Source organism: Pan troglodytes, chromosome 15 (genome assembly GCF_028858775.2).
Source record: "Pan troglodytes isolate AG18354 chromosome 15, NHGRI_mPanTro3-v2.0_pri, whole genome shotgun sequence".
Taxonomy (NCBI): Eukaryota; Metazoa; Chordata; class Mammalia; order Primates; family Hominidae; genus Pan; species Pan troglodytes.
This window is the reverse complement of record NC_072413.2, coordinates 90098912-90121659: the sequence shown is the minus strand read 5'-3', so window position 1 is coordinate 90121659 and position 22748 is coordinate 90098912. Positions and strand designations below refer to the sequence as shown.

General features: G+C 43.9%; 1 protein-coding gene across 15 annotated transcripts in view; it reads left to right on the top strand.

Annotated features, from left to right (window-relative positions):
- Positions 1-7696: 7696 nt before the first annotated feature.
- ATXN3 (ataxin 3) overlaps positions 7697-22748 on the top strand; it is a 65087-nt gene continuing 50035 nt past the window's right edge. For 6 of the 15 annotated variants that reach the window (XR_001709297.4, XR_010151009.1, XR_010151010.1 and 3 more), the window contains exons 1-5: positions 7716-7806; positions 17584-17748; positions 18285-18329; positions 20588-20673; positions 21097-21163. Coding sequence is in view for 10 of the 15 variants with exons in the window: in XM_016926616.4 (XP_016782105.2) it covers positions 7783-7806; positions 17584-17748; positions 18285-18329; positions 20588-20673; positions 21097-21163 (387 nt within the window). In the remaining 5 variants the exon portion in view is untranslated. Of the gene's footprint in view, positions 7807-7842; positions 8742-17583; positions 17749-18284; positions 18330-20587; positions 20674-21096; positions 21164-22748 lie in introns of those variants that run through there. The other 9 variants (XM_016926617.4, XM_063793092.1, XM_001146925.8 and 6 more) reach the window with 9 other exon arrangements.

The following is a 22748-nucleotide window of genomic DNA, read 5'->3' as shown; positions in this document are numbered from 1 at the left end:
CAGCAATGAAAAGGAATGATCTATTGATACATAATATGGATGAATTTCAAACTAACAGTGCTGAATGAAAGAAGCCAGATAAAAAAGAACACATGCTATAGGATTCTGTTTATATAAATAGAAAATGTTATAAACAGCAATCTGCAGTAACAAAGCAGTTCAGTGGTTGAGAGATCAAGGTCTGGAAGGTGTTGAAAAGAATTACAAGGAGGCTGGGCCAGGCGCAGTGGCAATGCCTGCAATCCTAGCACTTTGGGAGGCCAAGGTGGGCAGATGGCTTGAACCCAGGAGTTCGAGACCAGCCTGGAAAACATGGTGAGACCCCGTCTCCACTAAAAATACAAAAATTAGCTGGGTGTGGTGGGGTGTGGTGGGTAGTCCCAGTTACTCAGGAGTCTGAGGTGGGAGGTCACCTGAGCCTGTGGAGGATGAGGCTGCAATGAGCCGTGATTGTGCCACTGCACTCCAGTCTGGAAGACAGAGTGAGCCCCTGTGTCAAAAAATAAAATATAAAATAAAAATAGAGAAGTAAACTCTTTTAAAAATATTCCTTTGCCTTCAATATATGAAAGAGGAGACTGATGAATAATACTTGAAAAATCTGTAATCAGGAAGAGCAGAATATTTTTAGAAAGGACAAAAATAGCACTAATCAGAAACATTAGGTTGTATTTCTTTTGTTTTCTTTGGTTTGTTTCAAGCATATATACTTTATTGCAAGCAATATTACACCTAAGTCTTTTGTTCTTAAGGGATATATGGAGAGTTTCAACACAATGCTGTTGTGTGTATTTTTTTCTACCTCCCTTTCCTGGAAATACGTGTAGCATTTTTTATGAAACATAAATTGCTAATGCCAAGATCTGTAATAGTAAATTGGATTATCTCTTGATTCATTTTTTATAACACAATATCATCAAGATTCAGTTATCAATTTTTAAAAACATAGCCGGGCACGGTGACTCACATCTGTAATCCCAGCACTTTGGGAGGCCGAGGCAGGTGGATTGTTTGAGGTCAGGAGTTTGAGACCAGCCTTGCCAATATGGTAAAACCCCATCTCTACTAAAGAACAAAAATTAGCCAGGCATGGTGGTGCATGTCTGTAATCCCAGCTACTTAGGAGGCTGAGGCAGGAGAATCACTTGAACCCGGGAAGCAGAGGTTGCAGTGAGCCAAGACTGCACCACTGCACTCCAGCCTGGGCGATAGAGTGAGACCCATCTTAAATAAACAAACAAATAAATAAGTAAATAAATTGCCAAGTTCTACTACCTCTTCTTGGAAGCCAAATTTTATTAATTGTTTTAGGTAGGATTGAATTTAGGAGAAGATTACACTGAAAGGATACCATTTAGTTACCACTGATTTGTGTTGCAAGTCCGAACACTTAATACGCATCATAATTTTTAAAATGCCAAACATTTGAAATTCTGTTAAACTATTTCATTTTGGGTAACAAAATTCATGCGAGTTTGGATTTAATAGGTACAGTGTTCAAGAAGATGGAGATAGCTCTATGCAATCTCTCTTGTTAACACAAGATTTCTTTTTTTTTTTTCTTTTTTTTTTTTTTTTGAGACAGAGTTCACTCTGTCGCCCAGGCTGGAGTGCAGTGGCACGATCTCGGCTCACTGCAAACTTCGCCTCCCGGGTTCATGCCCTTCTCCTGCCTGAGCCTCCTGAGTAGCTGGGACTACAGGCGCCCGCCACCACGCCCGGCTAAATTTTGTATTTTTAGTGGAGATGGGGTTTCACCTTGAGCATGCCTACATTAAAGCACCATTACATCATACTGGAAGTATTACTTTATATACTACTGAACTATCAGCTTTTGAGGGGGCAGAGGAATCTTACTCTTTTTTTTTTTTTTTTTTTTTTGAGACGGGAGTCTCGCTCTGTCGCCCAGGCTGGAGTGCAGTGGCACGATCTCAGCTCACTGCAACCTCCGCCTCCCGGGGGTTCACGCCATTCTCCTGCCTCAGCCTCCCAAGTAGGTGGGACTACAGGCGCCTGCCACCACGCCCGGCTAATTTTTTTGTATTTTTAGTAGAGATGGGGTTTCACCGTGTTAGCCAGTATGGTCTCGATCTCCTGACCTCGTGATCGGCCTGCTTTGGCCTCCCAAAGTGCTGGGATTACAAGCGTGAGCCACTGCGCTCGACCTTTTTGTTTTTGTTTTTGTTTTTTTTTTTGAGACGGAATTTTGCTCTGTCACCTAGACTGAAGTGCAGTGGCACTATCTCAGCTCACTGCAACCTCTGCCTCCCAGGTTGAAGTGATTCTCCTGCCTCAACCTCCCGAGTAGCTGGGATTACAGGCACATGCCACCACACCCAGCTAATTTTGTATTTTTAGTAGAGACGGGGTTTTGCCATGTTGGCTAGTCTGGTCTCGAACTCCTGACCTCAGGTGATCTGCCTGCCTTGGCCTCCCAAAGTGCTAGGATTTGAGCTGCCATGCCCAGCCAACACAAGATTTCAATGAAGAAGATTACAGAAAAGGTGAGTAGCCTAAGATGACATAGAAAGTGTACTGGAAGTGCATCTACGTGGTCTATTCTGTCTCCATGAACTCTTTCCTGATTAGCTCAGTAACTTCTCTCTCTCCTACTGAATTATTGGTAATTTTTTGTGACAGTCAATCAAAAAGACTTCATGCATTAATTCATTGCTCTATAGCAACCCTTGACCCAAAGATTAAGATTCCTGCACTTTGGGAGACCGAGGCAGGCCGATCACGAGGTCAGGAGATCGAGACCATCCTGGCTAACATGGTGAAACCCTGTCTCTACTAAAAGTACAAAAAAATTAGCCGGGCATGGTGGAGGGCGCCTGTAGTCCCAGCTACTTGGGAGGCTGAGGCAGGAGAATGGCATGAACCCTGGATGCGGAGGTTGCAGTGAGCTGAGATCACGCCACTGCACTCCAGCCTGGGCGACAGAGTGAGACTCTGTCTCAAAAAAAAAAAAAAAAAGAGTAAGATTCCTCTGCCCCTCAAAAGCTGACAGTTCAGTAGTATATAAAGTAATACTTCCAGTATGATGTAATGGTGCTTTAATGTAGGCATGCTCAAGGTGTAGCGGTGGCACAAAATACTTTTCCTTAGTGAACTTTCCAGAAGTAAAAGGAAGAAGCTAGTATGACTAGAGTCTGGAGTGACTGGGGCAGAGAGAATTTGGGGAGAACAGAACAGGACAGGTGGTTGGTCCAGATCACAGAGCTTTTCAGGCCAGCAATAGGATGGCAATAGGAAGTCACTGAAGGATTTTTTTTTTTTTTTTTTGAGGCAGAGTCTCACTCTGTTGCCCAGGCTGGAGTGCACTGTTGCGATCTCATCTCACTGCAACCTCTGCCGCCCAGGTTCAAGCAATTCTGCCTCAGCCTCCCAAGTAGCTGGGATTACAGGTGCCCACCACAACACCCGGCTAATTTTTGTATTTTTAGTAGAGATGGGGTTTCACCATGTTGGATAGGCTGGTCTTGAACTCCTGACCTCAGGTGATCCACCCGCCTCGGCCTCCCAAAGTACTGGGATTACAGGCATGAGCCATTGCACCCGGCCATCACTGAAGGATTTTGAAGTAAGAGTTGTGTAACCATTTAAGAATCCCTGCCAATGTAAGTCCCCTGAAGGTGGGACTGTTTGTGTTTTTCATGGTTATAGTCCCAGGGCCTGATATGCAGTTATTCTTGTTAAACAAAAGAAAATCTTGTGAGATTTGCATTTTTGGAAGATCACTGACAGCACCATGAATTAGACATATTGAGACTGGAATCAGAAGACCAATTCAAAGATCCTTGGACTAGACTACACAAGATACCAAGAGGGCTTGAACTAAGTAGTAGCAATGAAGACAAGGGCAAGAGAGAGTTAGGAGTGGATTTATAGCATTTGAGGACTGATTGGAATAACGGGTGACGTGGAGAAGTTGTGGGAAGAGAATAAAAAATGATTCCCAGATACTTGGTGCTATGATCTGAATGTTTGTATCTTTCCAAAATTCATTTGTTGAAATGTAGTCCCCAGTGTGTTGGTTTAACAGATGGGGCCTTTGGGAGATGATTAGATCATAAGGCCAATCCTTGTGACTGGGATTACTGCCCTTATGCAGAGAGGAAGCTTGTTTGCCCCTTTTCCCCTTCCACCATGTGAGGACAAAAAAATGCACCACCTATGAGGAATGGGCCCTCACCAGACACTAAATCTGTTAGAGCCTTGATCTTCGACATCCTAGCCTGTAAATTTATTACAGATCTGTAATAAATTTCTGTTTATAAATTACTCTAAGATATCTTGTTAAAGCGCCCCAAAAAGACTAAGACCTTCGACTTCATTAATTCATTTGAAAGACATCAACTACAATTTAAAAAAAAAAACAAAAACAGAAAAGGTGGTTTGCAATTTTTTTCACTTCATGAGACTATGATTTATTTCCCTGGGTAGGCCACACAAATCCTTAAGAACATGGACTTTCCCCCATACAAGGCTGTGAACCGTGCACACAGAGATGCTCGATAAATGGTACGGAATCCTCTCCTTCAGCACCTGGTCCTCTCTGGCAGTCTCCATTCTCTTACCTCTCACTGCCCCCTCTGCTTCTCTGAACCTGCAGTCCCCAAAGTCACCAATGGTCTCCATAGCAACAAAATTTAGTGGGCTCTTATACGTCCTTATATTGCTTGACTTCTTGGCAGCAACTTACACCGACTACCCCTTGAAGCATCCCCTGCCCAGGCCTTCCACAATGTCACACTCTCTTGCTTCTCCTCCCTCCTCCTTGTTTATTGCTTCTCCTATCCTCACGGCTCAGCTCTAGCCCTCTTCTCAATCACTTCCTTTTCCCTAAAATGATTTTATTCACTCCTATGGTTTCAGTTACTTTTTTTTTTTTTTTTTTTTTTTTTTGAGACACAGTTTCACTCTGTTGTCCAGGCTGGAGTGCAATAGCACGATCTTGGCTCACTGCAACCTCTACCTCCCGGTTCAAGTGATTCTCCTGCCTCAGCCTCCTGAGTAGCTGGGATTACAGGCATGAGCCACCACGCCCGGCTAATTTTTGTATTTTTTGTAGAGATGAAGTTTCACCATGTTGGCCAGGCTGGTCTCGAACTCCTGGCCTCAAGAGATCTGCCTGCCTCAGCCTCCCAAAGTGCTGGGATTACAGGCATGCACCACCACAATGGCCTTAGCTACCTGTTTTTTAATGACAATTCCTCACTGAGTTCAAAGCAGCCTCCTGAACTTCAGACTCGGTATCCAACCATTACTCAACATAATTACTCAAATGTCCATAGACATTTCAAATTCAGTATCTCCAAAATGTAAACTCTATCTTATTCTCTTCCCAAAACCTTGCTGCTCCTCCCATGTTTCTGCTCTCAATACCACTCCTGCCACAGTGGCTGCCTAGGTCACAAACCCAGAAGTCACCTTCACATTTCTGTCTCCTACCTTCCCCAATCCCTCATTGTGGTAGGAGTTATTAAGAAATTATTTTAGGCAGATAGAGAGGAAAAGGGTCCTTGGAAAGTTTTTGTCTCTTTTGAAGCAGCTCCTGAAACGTTTCCTGTCTAGCATAAAAGCCCTGACTTTTAGACCCGAGCTGGCAACCTTTAATATGCAAATGCAGGCAGTTAGAAACTGGGTCCACCAACACGGTGATTCCCACCATCGTCCTCTTGCCCTTGTTCTCACATGTGCCTGGCAACATGGCCACCCCCACATATCCCCACATGAGTAGAACATCATGGCGCCCTGCATTTGCATATTAAAAGGCTAGGGTGGAATGGCCAGTTTTATTAGCGGGCTACATGAATGACATGCGTGGTCAAACCAGTCCCCTGAGCCCTATGCAAATCAGACACCGCCTCCTGCAGCCTCCTCCTATAACTGGCTGGTATCTCCCACGCACTCTGGGTCTCCTCTCTCAGCTTTGGAGGACCCATCCCTCTGTCTGTGTACAGGGGAGCTGCTTCTTTCTTTCTTCTCCCTTCCTTCTTGCTTATTAAACTCTCCGCTCCTTAAAACCACTCCACGTTTGTCCATGTCGTTTTATGTAATTCGACTCAAGACGAAAAAGGCTAGTATTCCTCCACTCGGTATCATCACCACATTCTGTTGAGTCTCTTTACGCCCAAAGAATCTCTCAAAATGGCCTATTTCCATCTTTAAGACACTCTCTTAAACCACCATCGTCTCTCCAAAGATTCCTTCAATAGCAACTGCTTTTTTCTGCAGCCAGTGATCTTTCTAAAAGGCAAACATGACATGTCTTCTTTTAAAATATTTATATAGCTCCCCACATCCTTTAAAAGGTACACTTTGGCCAGGTGCGGTGGCTCAGGCCTGTAATTCCAGGACTTTGGGAGGCCAAGGCAGGTGGATCACCTGAGGTTGGGGGTTCGAGACCAGCCTGGCCAACATCGTACAACCTCTTCTCTACTAAGAATACAAAAATAGTTGGACTTCGTGGTGCACGCCTGTAATCCCAGCTGTTTGGGAGGCTGAGGCAAGAGAATCACTTGAACCCAGGAAGCAGAAGTTGCAGTGAGCGGGGAGATTGTGCCACTGCACTCCAGCCTGGGGGACAGAGAGAGGGCCGTCTCAAAAAAAAAAAAAAAAGTACACCTTAATCTGGTTTCAAGGTGCAAGATCTGCACCTATCCTTCCATTTAAGTTTCATCAAACCGCTGCTACCTCCCCGTCTCCCGCACAATTTATGGGACTTCTAAGTTCCCTCTAAAGGGTCCGAACACCTACACTGGTAACAAGCCACCTGGATTTGAATCCTGGCAAGACAACTTACTATCTGACCTTGGACATTGTGCTGTTCTTAACCTCTCCGTGCCTTGGTTTCCTCATGTGTATGAATAACAGCAACACCTACATCAAAGTTTGCTGTATTAAATTTGATAATATATCCAAAGCATTTAGAAAAGTTCCTAGCTCATAGAAAGCCTTATATAAATATTAACTATCATTTTTTTTCTTTTTTGGGGTGGTGGGGGAGGGGTTTCGCTTTTGTTGCCCAGGCTGGCGTGCAATGGCACGATCTCGGCTCACCACAACCTCGGCCTCCCGGGTTCAAGCGATTCTCCTGCCTCAGCCTCCCGAGTACCTGGGATTACAGGTATGCACCACCACGCCCGGGTAATTTTGTATTTTTAGTGGAGACGGGGTTTCTCCATGTTGGTTAGGCTGATCTCAAACTCCCGACCTCAGGTGATCCGCCCACCTCGGCCTCCCAAAGTGCTGGGATTACAGGCGTGAAGCACCTCGCCCGGCCTAGCTATCATTTTTATACAAGTGCTAGGTTTTGGGAGAATGTAATGATGGCTTTTTTCTTACTAAACTTTCAGTGCAGGAGGAGGAGAAAGAAAGTAAATAGTTATATGAACACAGTAGAAAGTCAAAGTGGAAAACAAAAAGAACATGGAACCCAGGTGAGCGGTCCAGACCTCCCCCCGGAAACCTAAGAATCCATAGAAATGGGTGGGAAGCGGAGAAGATCCTCCAGACAGCAGGTGGCGATGTAGCATCCCCCAGAAGGCCCGCTAACAGAAGCTAGGAGGACGCGCTACCAAGGTCACGTGTCCCCGGCGTTCACTCGCTCTTAGCTTCACGTCACTCGCATCCTCGCGGGTGACTGGCCTGCGTGCTGCACGTGGGCGGGGTACTGGGGCGGGCCGGGGAGGGGCGGGGTGGGCGGAGGAGAGGGGCAGGGGGCGGAGCTGGAGGGGGTGGTTCGGCGTGGGGGCCGTTGGCTCCAGACAAATAAACATGGAGTCCATCTTCCACGAGAAAGTGAGTGTCCGCGTTCGGTGGGGAGCTGTCTGCCGCGCGGTGGCGGGCGTGGAGCGCGGCATCACCGCCTCTCGGAGGGCTGGGTGGGGCCCGAGTCGCCCCCATGCCGATCTCGCCCGGCGAGGGGCGACGCCGCAGCCTCCCGCCTCCTCGGCTAGAGGAGGGGAGCATCACCTACGCCCCTACTTCCCCCGCGGCCCCCGCCCTGGGAGCCGGGAGGGAGTATGGGCGGGGCCGGGGGCGTCTTGGGACACGGGAGTGGGGTGGCGCCCAGTGGGTTTGCTTCTGCCTTTCTCCGTCACTTTCCATCGCTTTTCGGAGGATTCCTTCACCCCTCCCCAATCCTTCCCTCTCCCTAGGGTCTAGCTAGAGTCATCTCTGGGACACCTCCCTCAATCCCTCCTACCCTAATCCTGGCAGAATTAACTTTCTCCTCCGGACTGCTCAATTCTATATTGGAGTCTTCCCTACACGTAGATCTTTGGGGTCTTGTTCGTGTCTTTCCCCTGCACTAGGTCCGCGAGCCTCTCGAGGGAGGAGACCTTGGCTCGCCCACTGTAGGGCCTGACATTTAGGAAGTGAAGTAGGAAACCCGGCGTGCCCCTAAACAGGGAAGTCGTCACAAGAGTTTTTATTACGGGATGTTTGGGTTTGGTTTCTTTTGGTACTCCCATCTTTCCGGAGCAGGCGGCCAGCTTTGTTTTTAGGTATTAGGAGTGGACTGGGATGATTTTGTTGTGGTCTGCCTAGCCTACTGTCCCTTTAACTCTTCCGTGACCATGCACTTGAAGATACTGTTTGTGATATGTGAAGAAACTCCTCGTTTCTCTCATACTATTATCCAGCCATTTGTGTGTGAGTGAAGCCTTCCCCAGGACAGCTTTGGCACATGGTATCATGTTTCATAATGGTTTCGTGTTTGGAAAGAGTTGCTGGTAAGGCTATTATTTAATAGGAGGAGCAAAGGGTTTTTGTTTTATTAAATACTTATAAATGATCATTTATCCCAGACGTTTAAAATTCACACACACACAACAAATAAAGCAAAGACAAAAGAATACATTTACCCAATGTAAATCTGTAGCATAAATTTTTTTTAATTTTTATTTTAAAGATGGGGTCTCATTCTGTCACCCAGGCAGGTGTGCAATGGAGAGATCATGGCTCACTGCAGCCTTGATCTCCTAGGCACAAGCGATCCTCCCGCCTCCGCCTCCAGAGTAGCTGGGACTACAGGTGCATATCGCCAGGGCCAGGTAATGTTTTTGGGAGAGACGGGGTCTCGCTGTGTTGCCCAGGCTGGTCTCGAACTCCTGGACTCAGGTGATTCTCCCACCTCAGCCTCTCGAAGTGCTGTGATTACAGGCGTGAGCCACTGTGCCTGGAACAAATTGTTAAGTATAATGCTTTTCATTGTAGAAAACATCTCGGAAACTTTTGAAATAGGCTGATGTTCAGTGGGGGAGGAAGGACTCAGTCGTATAGTTGTCACTAATTTTTTGACTTGATTGACATGACTCGTAAATCATAGACAATAGAGATTTTGTTGCTTGGCTGAGTAGAGTGCGTGAAAAATACACACGTACTTTTTTTTTTTTTTTTTTTTTTTTTTTTTGAGATGGAGTTTGGCTCTTGTCACCCAGGCTGGAGTGCAATGGCGCCATCATGGCTCACTGCAACCTCCGCCTCCCCGTTCAAGCGATTCTCCTGCCTCAGTCTCCCCAGTAGCTGAGATTACAGGCGCCCGCCACCACGCCCAGCTAATTTTTGTATTTTTAGTAGAGACAGGGTTTCACCATGTTGGCCAGGCTGGTCTCCAACTCCTGACCTCAGGTGGTCCGCCCGCCTGGGCCTCCCAAAGTGCTGGGATTACAGGCGTGAGCCACCGCACCCGGCCGTATTTTTGTTATTAATTTTCAAAGGCTTTGGTGTGGGACCACATTTCAACATGGAAGGCCTTAAACATGTTCCACACTACTTCCTGAGAATTAGACAAGATTTTTAACAATATTGTTACCTAGTTGGGACACATTTCTACTGACCCATGGGATGAAAAAAAGCTGGGTGCTAGCCTAGTGAAAATCTACTTACCCGAAAGAAATCCCTCTTAGTCTGGGTGCAGTGGCTCACGCCAGTGCTTTGGGAGGCCCAGACGGGCGGATCATGAGGTCAGTAGTTTGAGACCAGCCTGGCCAACATGGTGAAACCCCGTCTCTACTAAAAATACAAAAAATTAGCCAGGTGTGGTGGCAGGCGCCTGTAATCCCAGGTACTCTGGAGGCTGAGGCAGGAGAATTGCTTGAACCCGAGAGGCAGAGGTTGCAGTGAGCCGAGACCGTGCCACTGCACTTCAGCCTGGGCAACAGAGCAAGACTCTGTCTCAAAAAAAAGAAAAGGAAAAAAGAGTCCCTCTTAATTATCAGCATGTGTATAGGCCTACAGGTACTTCAGGAATACCTTTACCATTATCATCAGCTTGTATCTACATAGCATGTGAAGATTCAACAATTTAGTTTTTTGGGCGTCCTCAAGAGTATGCACCTATAACCATATGGCCCAATTGTTAATCTCCTATACAGTCCATTCTGGGAATGTTTGGGCTTACTGTGCCATTTTTCAGTTCACTGCCTTCCCCTCTGCAATATACCTTTAACCCTTGCTAGGTCCTGGGTTTGGAGAGCCAGAGAACCAACTTTGGCCCTAAAGAAGCTGTGTAGGTAGGAATATCTGCCTACAAAGGGCCTCGCAACCATTTCCTCTTGGAACCTTGGTTTCCTCTTTCTGAGTAGTCACTTTGAGTACCCTTTATTAAGTTAGAATGTAAAAACAGTTTCTCACTGATATATCTGCAGTGCCTGAGAGAGGGCCTGGCACAGAGTAAGTACTCAATAAATATTTGAATGGTGCCGGGCGTGGTGAGACCTGTCTCTACAAAGAATGAACAAAATTAGCTGGGCGTGTTAGCACATGCCTGTAGACTTGGGAGGCTGAGGTGGGAGGATTGCATGAGTCTGGGAGGTCGAAGCTGTAGTGAGCCACGATCGCACCACTGCACTCCAGCCTAGGGGACAGAGCAAGATCCTGTCTCAAAAGAAAAAAATGTATATATTTGAATGGATAAAGAGACGGCTTTGAGTTTCTGAGATATATATGGTGCTGTTTATCTAAAGTAAACAACTTTTCTGTAAATATTTTAAGGCTTTGCAGGCCAGCTGTAGTCTCTGTCACACATTCTTATTTGGGCATGTTTTTCCCAACCATGTAAAAATGTAAAGTGCATTCTTAGCTACTGGGGCAGGTTGAATTTGGCCCATGGGCTAGAGTTTGCCAACCCCTAACTTAAACCTTTGTACTAACTTTATGACCACTACTGGATTTTTGTTGTTGTTTGTTTTAGTTCTGGTGCCTGCTTTCTTTTTTTTTTTTTTTTTTTTAATCCTCTTGCTGATGTTTCTTGGTGCAGTCACTGTGCCATTTGTATTGGTGCTTTTAATGCAAACTGGTAATAATATCTAAACTTGCTGGGGTTGTACATAAAATTATTGAAAAGATTGAAAAGATGCTGAGCATTGACTCTGGCATTCATTATGCCCTTTTGTGATTGCTGGATTTTAGCCATCTTTAGGACATTTGAGCTTTAGGAGAAGCCAAATTCTGTATAAATGACTTGAAGTGCTAATAGCACAGGTTTTGAAACCTCTACCTGGGTTTGAGTCTCAGCTCTGCCTTTTACTACCTGTGTGATCCTGAGCAAGTTACTTAGTATCCCTGTCCTCTAGTTTCCTCCTCTGTAGTGTGGGGATAATAACATAGACATAACCTGAGAGTTAGAGTGTAGAGAAGGCTCCCTGGCAGATAGTGCTGTAGAAGTACTGGCCATTGCCATTACTCAGATGCTTGTGTTTGCTGAACCTCATAGTAAGGGCTTGGAGAGCACTAAGAGGAGGTGAGAAATGCTGCTAGATTGACAGCTTGTCCCCAGATAGCCCATTCCCGAGAGCACCTTAGGTTTATACCTGATTTGTGTTGTAGTTAGTAGTGTCTCTGGTAATTTGAACTAGTTTCAGGTTGGTCTTGAAAACCTGGGGAGGTTGGGGGTAAATGATTTGGTAGCAGTTCTCTTTTGTGATTTTATACATTATCTTTGTAGAACTGCAGTTTGCTAATTCTCTGAGCCCAACACAATGAAGTCCGGGCCTAAAATCATAGGATTTCTTTTATTTTTTTTTGTTTTTAATTTATTTATTCCCTTCCTCCCTCCTTTCTTCCTTTTCCTTCCTTCCTTCCTTCCTTCCTTCCTTCCTTCCTTCCTTCTTTCCTTCCTTCCTTCTTTTCTTTCTTTCTTTTCTTTCTTCGGAGTCTCACTCTGTCACCAGGCTGGAGTACAGTGGTACGAACTTTCTTCGGAGTCTCACTTTGTCACCAGGCTGGAGTGCAGTGGCGCGAACTCAGCTCACTGCAACCTCCGTCTCCTGAGTTCAAGAGATTCTCCTGCCTCAGCCTCCCGAGTAGCTGGGACTATAGGCGTGTGCCACCATGCCCAGCTAATTTTCTTATTTTTAGTAGAGACGAGGTTTCACCATGTTGGCCAGGATGGTCTCGATCTCTTGACCTCGTGATCCACCTGCCTCAGCCTCCCAAAGTGCGGGGATTACAGGCGTGAGCTACCACGCCCAGCCTATTTTTTATTTTTTGAGGCAGAGTCTCACTCTGTCACCCAGGCTGGAGTGCAGTGGTGCAATCTCAGCTCACTGCAACCTCCGCCTCCTGGGTTCAGGTGATTCTCCTGCCTTAGCCTCCCGAGTACCTGGGACTACAGGCGCCTGCCACCACACCTGGCTAATTTTTATATTTTTAGTAGAGGCGGGGTTTCACCATGTTGGCCAGGCTGGTCTCGAACTCCTGATCTCAAGTGATCAACCTGCCTTGGCCTCCCAAAGTGCTGGAATTACAGCCATGAGCCACCATGCCCAGCCAAATCATGAGATTTCAATACCGCTGAACTTTGATTATGGCAAAGTGAACTTCTGCTTTGATTAAAGCTTGATGAGAGAGGTGGCTGGGGATAGTTTGAGATAGGTGCAAGGCAGGAAAATGCATAATCTTAGGTGGGCTCATTGTCATTGTACAATTCTTTTGGTCCATGTGGAATTTGATCCGTCCTATGACTTATGTTTATTTTTGTTTTTATTTTTATTGATTTTGTGTCTTTTTGAGAGACATGATGTTGCTCTGTCACCTGGGCCAGAATACAGTGGCACAATCTTAGCTCCGTGTAGCCTTGAACTCCTGGGCTCAAGTGATCCTCCCACCTCAGCCCCTCAAACAGTTGAGATTACAGTATGAACCACTGTGCCTAGCCTTAAGTGATTTTTAAATTTGTACTGAACAGTTTGTCCTTTCCTTCCATTAAATCATATTAGAAGTACAGAACGTGATATTTCCTGTAGCAATACAGTTTTTCTTTGATGAAGTTTGATTTCAAGTACTTATTTTTCATAATTTAAAGCTATTTGTTATAGAGAGAATTTTAATCAAATATTTGGATGTCACTGTTGCTATATATGGTATTAAGTAGGGTGACCATAGTTTGTAAACTCCAAACTGACAGCAGGACAGGAAATTTGTGTTAGCAAAGGCTTTTTTCTTACTGTTTGAATTTTTTAAAAATTAGATACAATACAGAGAGGAGCACACAAATCATTAAGAGTACAGCTCAGCGGATTTTCACACAGTGAACATGTGTAAACAGCAAGTAACAAAAGATTTACCTGCATCCTATAACCTCCCATTATTCCCTTTTCTAGGTACTGTCCCTCCACTGCATTCCCACCAAAAATAACCACTATGCTGAATTCTGACATCATAAATGAGTTTTGCCTGGTTTTGAGCTTTTGTGACTGGAAGCATACAGTGTATATACCCTTTCGATTCTGTCCTCTTTAGTTTACCATTGTTTGAGAAATTTATCCATACTGTTCCAGGTAGTTGTAGTTAATTCATCCTCGTTGTTATCTAGTATTCTTTTGTGAGTAAACACAATTTCCATTCTACTGTGATCCCAGCTATCCATTTGGGTCGTTTCCAGTTTGGGGTCCATTACAAATAGTAATGCTATCTGTAATGCTATTTTGTATTACTACAAATAGTAATGCTATTTTGTATTACTACAAATAGTAATGCTATTTTGTATTACTACAAATAGTAATGCTATTTGTAGCACAAAAATACTGCTTTTGTGAACATTCTTATACATGTCTTTTGATGAATGTATGTTTGCATTGCTGTTGTTTACATTATGTACCTAGTAATGGAATTGCTAGATCATAGGAGATGTATATATTAAGCTTTAGTAGATGCATTATGTAATTATTAGTTATTATTGGTTATACCAATTTATCCTCTCATCAGTAGTATACAACAGTTTCTGTATCTCTAATCTCCAACATTTTAGCCATTTTAGAGTTTGTGTACTAACACATTGTGGTTTTAATTTACATTTCCCTGATGACTAATAAAGTTGAGTACCTCTTTTGTGTTCTTTATAGCCATTTGACTGTCTTGTGAAGTGCTTGTTTGTCTTGCCTATTTTCTTTTGTTTCTTTCTTTTTCTTCCTTCCTTCCTTCCTTTCTTCTTTCTTTCCTTCCTTCTTTTCTTTTCTTTTCTTTTCTTTCTTTCTTTCTTTCTTTCTGTCTTTCTTTCTGTCTTTCTTTCTGTCTTTCTTTCTTGTCTTTCTGTCTTTCTTGGTCTTGCCCTGTCACCCACGCTGGAGTGCAGTGGTGCAATCTCAGCTTACTGTAGCCTCGACCTTTTTGGGGCTCAAGTTATCCTCCTTTCTCAGCCTCCCAAGAAGCTGGACTACAAGCACGCACCACCATGCTCAGTTAATTTTTTATTTTTTGTAGAAATGGGGTTTCACCATGTTGTCCAGGCTGGTCTCAAACTTCTGGGCTCAAGTAATCCTCCTGCCTTGGCCTCCCAAAATGCTGGGATTACAGGCATGAGCCACCGCAGCCAGCCTTGGCTATTTTTCAAAAGGATATAAGTAGAACATCTGTATATCCCTTCAATTTGCATATTATTCAGTAAGAGTTGCACTCTGGTAGTAGAAATATAGAAGGAGGAGAAAGAAGAGGAAACAAAAAGTCTATTCTCATGAGAAGACTCGGGGGATAGTGTTCTCTCTAGCTCCAAGCTACTTATTCCTTATGAAAAGTTGAAGATAAACTTATCTCAGACTGAGGCTGTCTCAATGCTGTCTTCCTATTCCATTATACACATATAACCCATATTTTTTTCACCAGCCGAATTTTGCTCCTAGAAAATTGATTCATCAGGAAAAATATCCGTCTTGCAAGGTGGTTCTCTTTAGAGTCTGCTGTGTGACATAGCTCAGGACAAATTGTGTGATGTCAGATAGGTTGGGTTAAGGAATAGACCTTATTGGGGAAAGAGAGAACTTGGAGGGCCAAGGTTAGCAGGAGAAGGAAATGTTCTCTCATCTGCCGTCAATTCAGGGAGGGGCAAACCTGGTGTCTGTGTTCACAGGGAGGGATCCATCCATCTGTGATTCTCCCTTCTTATCAGGTAGCATGGGAAAGCTACACTGTTGCGGGGAGGAGGGTCACACGCAGGCTACTTAATACCAGGCACCCTGGACTTGGATTCAGGTTGCCAGTTGTGTGAGAAACTGCCCAGCACCTGAAGGCCCTGAACCCATGAGAAGTTGTACCTACCTCCCATGAGGAGGAATCCTGTCATCCCATGGGACCTGAGCTTGGGTGCAGTCCCTCTTGCTGGCTTGTCCAGGAGTGAGCTCCAGGGTTGTTTGGGACAGTTCTGCTCATTGCTTTACACTGTGTATACATTATCTGTAGAGTTCCATGAAGAGAACTTCATCTCTGTAACTGCAAGTTTTAACATGGAACAGAATTTTTCTCACCTGTATTAATTCTTAAGATTTGAAATTCTATCAACAAGCATTTAGATTGTGTGGAGATTTTTTTATTTTTATTTTTGGAGACAGAGTCTTGCTCTGTCACCCAGGCTGGAGTGGCAGTGGCATGGTCTTGGCTCACTGCAGGCTCTACTTCCTGGGTTCAAGCGATTCTCATGCCTCAGTGTCCTGATTAGCTAGGACTACAGGTACACACCACCATGCTGGCTAATTTTTGTATTTTTAGTAGAGACGAGGTTTCACCGTATTGGTCAGGCTGGTCTCGAACTCCCAGCCTCAAGCAGTCCACCCACCTCGGCCTCCCAAACTGCTGGGATTACAGGTGTGAGCCACCATGCTTGACTGACATCATCATGTTAAAAGAATAAATGTTCTAGGGAGCTGGGCACAGTGGCATGTTTCTGTAGTTCCTAGCTGCTCGGGAGGCTGAGGCAGGAAGATCCCTTGAGCCCTGGAGTTCAAGTCCAGCCTGGGCAACATAGTGAGATCTCTTTTTTTAAATAAATAAATAACTGTTCTGGGGACTAAAATTTCCTTTCACCATTAGTAATTTACTGTAGAATCTCCAAGAATGAACTTATTTTAGGTACTGAAAATGAGGGAGACTAAATGTTTTATACAGTAGTTTTTAGTAAAATATGAGATTTGATGCATTTGATAGATGATAATGTTTGTTTAAAATAATTCTTAAATTTTTGATCATGTAATTATAGTTTCATTAATGGTAGATTTGTAAAATAAATGTTAACAAATGAAAATGCATGTACCTATGTTAATTATCCTTGTCTAAAGCTGAAAGTTCAGTTCAACTATGTTAAAACATAGTAGGGGCCGGGCAGGGTGGCTCATGCCTGTAATCCCAGCACTTAGGGAGGCCGAGGTGGGCAGATCATGAGGTCAGGAGATCGAGACCATCCTGGCTAACATTGTGAAACCATATCGCTACTAAAAATACAAAAAATTAGCCGGGCATGGCGGTGGGCGCCTGTAGTCCCAGCTACTTGGTAGGCTGAGGCAGGAGAATGGCGTGAACTCAGGAGGCAGAGCTTGCAGTGAGCCGAGATCATGCCACTGCACTCCAGCCTGGGTGACAGAGCGAGACTCCATCTCAAAAAAAAAAAAAAAGTTGGCCAGGTGTGGCGGCTCACACCTGTAATCCCAGCACTTTTGGAGGCCGAGGCAGGCGGATCACAAGATCAGGAGTTTGAGACCAGCCTGGCTAACATAGTGAAACCCTGTATATACTAAAAATACAAAAATTAGCCAGGCATGGTGGTGCATGCCTGTAGTCCCAGCTACTTGAGAGGCTGAGGCAGGAGAATCACTTGAACCCGGGAGGCGGAGGTTGTGGTGAGCTGAGATTGCTCCACTGCACTCCAGCCTGGACAACAACAGAGCAAGACTCTGTCTCAAAAAAAAAAAAAAAGTTAATGATTAAATTATTTAGGGGAGCCGGGCGCAGTGGCTCACGCCTGTAATCCCAGCACTTTGGGAGGCCGAGGCGGGCGGATCATGAGGTCAGGAGATCAAGACCATCCTGGCTAACACAGGATGAAACCCCGTCTCTACTAAAAATACAAAAATTTAGCTGGGTGTGGTGGCGGGTGCCTGTAGTACCAGCTACTCGGGAGGCTGAGGCAGGAGAATGGCATGAACCCGGGCAGCGGAGCTTGCAGTGAGCCAAGATAGCGCCACTGCACTCCGGCCTGGGTGAAAGAGTGAGACTCCGTCTCAAAAAAAAAAAAAATTATTTAGGGGAAGATATTATACAATTCTGTTTAACAAGTTACATTTTAATTTTTTCTTTTGGAAATATTAGCAAGAAGGCTCACTTTGTGCTCAGCATTGCCTGAATAACTTATTGCAAGGAGAATATTTTAGCCCTGTGGAATTATCCTCAATTGCACATCAGCTGGATGAGGAGGAGAGGATGAGAATGGCAGAAGGAGGAGTTACTAGTGAAGATTATCGCACGTTTTTACAGGTACTGATTTTAAACTCACTAAGTCACATTTCTTTTTTTTTTTTTTTTTTGAGACGGAGTCTCGCCCTGTCGCCCATGCTGGAGTGCAATGGCGCGATCTCGGCTCACTGCAACCTCTGCCTCCCGGGTTCAAGCGATTCTCCTGCCTCAGCCTCCCAAGTAGCTGGGATTACAGGCACCCGCCACTATGCCCGGCTAATTTTTTGTATCTTTGTTAGAGATGGGGTTTCACCATGTTGGTCAGGTTGGTCTCAAACTCCTGACCTTATGATCCACCTGTCTCGGCCTCCCAAGGTGCTGGGATTATAGGTGTGAGCCACCACACCCGGCTTACATTTCTTTTAAAAATGTGGATACCATTTAGAAAAGGATGGGCCATTCTTCCTATAGGGATCTGACTGGTGAATTATAACTGTGCTGTTAACTTTGGAAATGGGAATGCACAAGATGTTGTTTTAAATATGCACGCTAATGACAGTTTGTATCCTTCTTTCCCCACCCCCACCCTTGCTTCAACTACCTGTCAAAATTAACAGCAGCCTTCTGGAAATATGGATGACAGTGGTTTTTTCTCTATTCAGGTAAGTAGTCACAAGCATGTACTATGTGTTGCTTACATCCCAGGCACCGTTTCACAGCCTTTCAATAGTCACTGTAACAAGGCGACCTTCGGAAGTTCTTCTGTCTACAGAGTATAGATTATACTCTAGAGTACTAGATTTTTTTTTTCTTGAGACAGAGTCTCGCTCTGTCACCTAGGCTGGAGTGCAGTGGCGTGATCTTGGCTCACTGTAGCCTCTGCCTCCCGGGTTCAAGCGATCCTCCTGCCTCAGCCTCCCAAGTAGCTGGGATTACAGGCACCCGCCACCACACCAGTTAATATTTGTATTTTTAGTAGAGATAGGGGGTTTCACCATGTTGGCCAGTCTGGTCTCGAACTCCTGACCTCAGCCTCCCAAAGTGCTGCGATTACAGGTGTGAGCCACTGCACCTGGCCAACTAGAGTACTAGATTTTTATACAGATAAATGTGAAAGGATTGTAGAATCTTCATATTAGAGTGGGGCATTTAAAAATTCCTTCTTGAGAAAGATTAATTTGCATCTGGATGCTAATAATAACCTTAATTCTGGCCGGGCGCAGTGGCTCACACCTGTAATCCCAGCACTTCGGGAGGCCGAGGTGGGCGGATCACGAGGTCAGGAGATTGAGACCATCCTGGCTAACATGGTGAAACCCCGTCTCTACTAAAAATACAAAAATTAGCTGGACATGGTGACACGTGCCTGTAATCCCAGCTACTCAGGAGGCTGAGGCAGGAGAATCGCTTGAACCAGGGAGTCGTAGGTTGCAGTGAGCCAAGATCGCGCCACTGCACTCTAGCCTGGTGACAGAGCGAGACTCTATCTCAAAGAAAAAAAGAAATCCTTAATTCTAATAAGTCACAATGTCTCAAACTTACCATCTGTTGGGTAAATTTGAGAAAATGCAATACCTTGCTACCATCCTTTTAAATCAGCCTACCAGACTGGATTTCCTTATTATGGTTTGTGGCTTTTGATTTTTTTTTTTAATGTATAGCTCTCTTTGAATTCTTTGGTGGTTATATATATGTGTACTTGCAAGATTCTTTTATCTGTGGGTCTTTCATTCTTTTTCTAACACTGTGAGTTGTATCCAGAGTACTTTCGGAACCTCTCCTGAGCGACCTATCTCTGCAGATATCTTTGTTTATGTTTCCCTTGTACTGCCCTCCTGGACTCTTCCTCATCCACCAGCATTTCCATCTAGTGCTTTACCGTGCCACTGCTAACAGGTAATGGCTACTGCAGGGCTGAAATCAGAGGCCAGAGTAGACCCAGCACTTGGCGTTTCCTATTTGTGCCTTGCTGCTCTTGGTGCCTGTTCATGTGTGCCCACTACCTTGCACTCAGTTTCTGTCTTTGCTGGTACCTGGCTCATTTGCTTCTTTGTTGGCTACCTTGGAGGGCAGATAGTGAATTTTCAGAAATTTCCCTTTTTTTGTCAGACAGATTGAAATAAACAGGTTTGCATTTGTTTTTTCTACAAGTGGCAAGCCCATGACCCTAGAAGTCTGACATCTATGGAACCTTCAGTTTAAATGCCCAGGGAGAACTTATTTTGGTAGACATGATTTCTGACATTGCAGGTAGCAAGTTGAAGATAATTTTTCTAAAGTAGCACCCACAGCAGCCAAATTATCAGATGTATATAGTAGACTAGTCTTAAGAATAGCACTTATGGGTAGAATATACATCTGGATTTTTGAGGCAGTTTTATTTAGGAATTGTGTGGTTTTCTGGAACATCTCAGAGACCTGGTATGAAAAGCACTCTTCTAATATATATGTGTATTTTTTTATGGATTTAGTGATATATCTATACACACACACTTTTTAAAACCTATAGCCGGCTGGGCGTGGTGGCTCATGCCTGTAATCCCAGTACTTTGGGAGGCCGAGGCGGGCGGATCACAAGGTCAGGAGATTGAGACCAGCCTGGCCAACAAGGTGAAACCCTGTCTCTACTAAAAATACAAAAATAGCTGGGTGTGGTGGCGTGTGCTTGTAATCCCAGCTACTCGGGAGCCTGAGGAGGAGAATCGCTTGAACCTGGGAGGCGGAGGTTGCAGCAAGCCGAGATCGTGCCACTATACTCCAGCCTGGGCGACAGAGCAAGACTCCGTCTCAAAAAAAAAAAAAAAAAACCTATAGCCTTCTAGAGAAATTTATATATGAAGTACACAACTAACATAGCTACACTTCCTAAATTTGGAATGGAGTGGTTTAGCTTATGAAAAGTTGCTATTTTTCTTAACAGGTTATAAGCAATGCCTTGAAAGTTTGGGGTTTAGAACTAATCCTGTTCAACAGTCCAGAGTATCAGAGGCTCAGGATCGATCCTATGTAAGATTTTGTTTTGCATTTCATACATTTCTTTTCCCAAATTTGATTTTTAAAGTTGTAATTTCTTGAAGAGAAATATATTTTGAATACTTTTGTTTTGATGTTCCCTGTTTCATTCACTCAGACTTTCCTATTTCACCTTTGTGATGTCCATGAGCATCTGCCCTGTAGCCTTCCTGGCACCCCAGTGTCTGTGGCAGCACAGAGCTGACCCATAAGTGGTGCATGAGGCCATCTTGTGGCACAGCATCACTAAGCTGCTGCAGAGACGTTCATATGATTGTGTGATCTTTTAAAAACATCAGTGACACTTAACTGTAAATATAATCTTAAATTATCACAAATTTTATATAATATTTGCCAGTAGACAACATAAATATGAATTCAATATTTCAAGTTAATATTGTGTGTTTTCTTTTTTAGAAATGAAAGATCATTTATATGCAATTATAAGGAACACTGGTTTACAGTTAGAAAATTAGGAAAACAGGTAACATTTCTTACCCTTCCTTGTCTTTTTTTCTTATATTGTACCCCATTTAAAACTAAAATGTGGGCCAGGTGTGGTGGCTCATGCCTGTAATCCCAACAGTTTGGGAGGCTGAGGTGGGGGGATCACTTGAAGCCAGGAGTTTGAGACCAGCCTGGGCAACAAAGGGAGGTCCTGTCTCTTAAAAAAAAATAAAAATAAAAAATAAAAACAATAAAAAAAAACAAAGAGCCAGGCATGGTGGCTCACATCTGTAATTCCAGCTTACTTGGAAGGCTGAGTCAGAAGGATCACTTGAGCTCAGGAGTTTGAGGCTGCAATGAACTATGATTTTGTCACTATACCCCAGCCTGGGTGACAGAGTAAGACTGTTCTATAAAACATAAAAATAAAAAAAAAATTTAAAAATTAAAAAAAAAGAGGATTGCTGACTTTAAAAGTAGGAAACTGACCAGTAATGTGTGTATGTGTGGCATGGTTTATCCTTCTTGATAGATAGAAATTTGTCATTTTAAAAGATAATATCAGTTTTCCTTATAAATTTATTTGTGACAAATATATGCAATTTAACTATATCATAAGAAAAATTCTATATTAAAGATAATACAAATGTGGTTATTTTTAAGTGGGTTTTTATGTGATGACTATGTTCTGTCAGTTAATTATTACATTTATAGATTTGTATTTAGCATAGTGCTGTCACAAAGCCTGAAATAGTGTCAAGCATGAATAAAGCATTCAATTATGTTTGCTTTAGTGTAAGATTATTCATTATGATTCCAAAAGCCATGTAATACATACGTCTACAGAAAATCACTTCTATTTTTTAAATAAAACATGAAATATGTCTTGAGCAAGCTATTTTAAGAAACAATCATTTAACGTCCTTGTTATTAGAATTTTGAATCTTTGAAAGAGGGTTATTGAAAACCAGCTAGGACAGTAAAAAAGAATAAACTAGTGATACATGCAGCAATATGGATGAATCTCAAAATAATTATGCTGAAAGAATAACCCACAAACAAAATACTACATGCTGTATGGTATCATTTATTAAAGGTCTAGAAAAGTGCAGATTCATCTGTAGTGATGGAAAGCAGATTGACCAGTGGTTGCCTGGGGACGAGAAGGCTATGGAGGAGTGAGAGGGGAGGGTTACAGAGAGGCACGGGAAACGTGGCGGTGAGGAATGTGTTCACTATCTTGGTTGTAGTAATGGTTTCATGGGAGTACAGTATACAAATGTCAAAACATTTCAGTGGCCAGATGCAGTGGCTCATGCCTGTAATCCCAGCACTTTTGGAGGCCAAGGCAGGAGGATTGCTTGAGCTCAAGGAGTTCAGGACCAGCCTGGGCAATGGCACAAGACCCCATCTCTAAAAAAAAATGAAAAAAAAAAAAATTGGCTAGGCGTGGTGATGCATGGCTATAGTCCCAGGTGCTAGGGAGGCTGAGGAGGGAGCCCAGAGGTCAAGCCTGCAGTGAATCATGATCGTGCTACTGCACTCCAGCTTGGGTGACAGAAGGAGATCCTGTCTCAAAAAAAAGTTTCAAATTGTACACTTTAAATATGTGCAGTTTATTA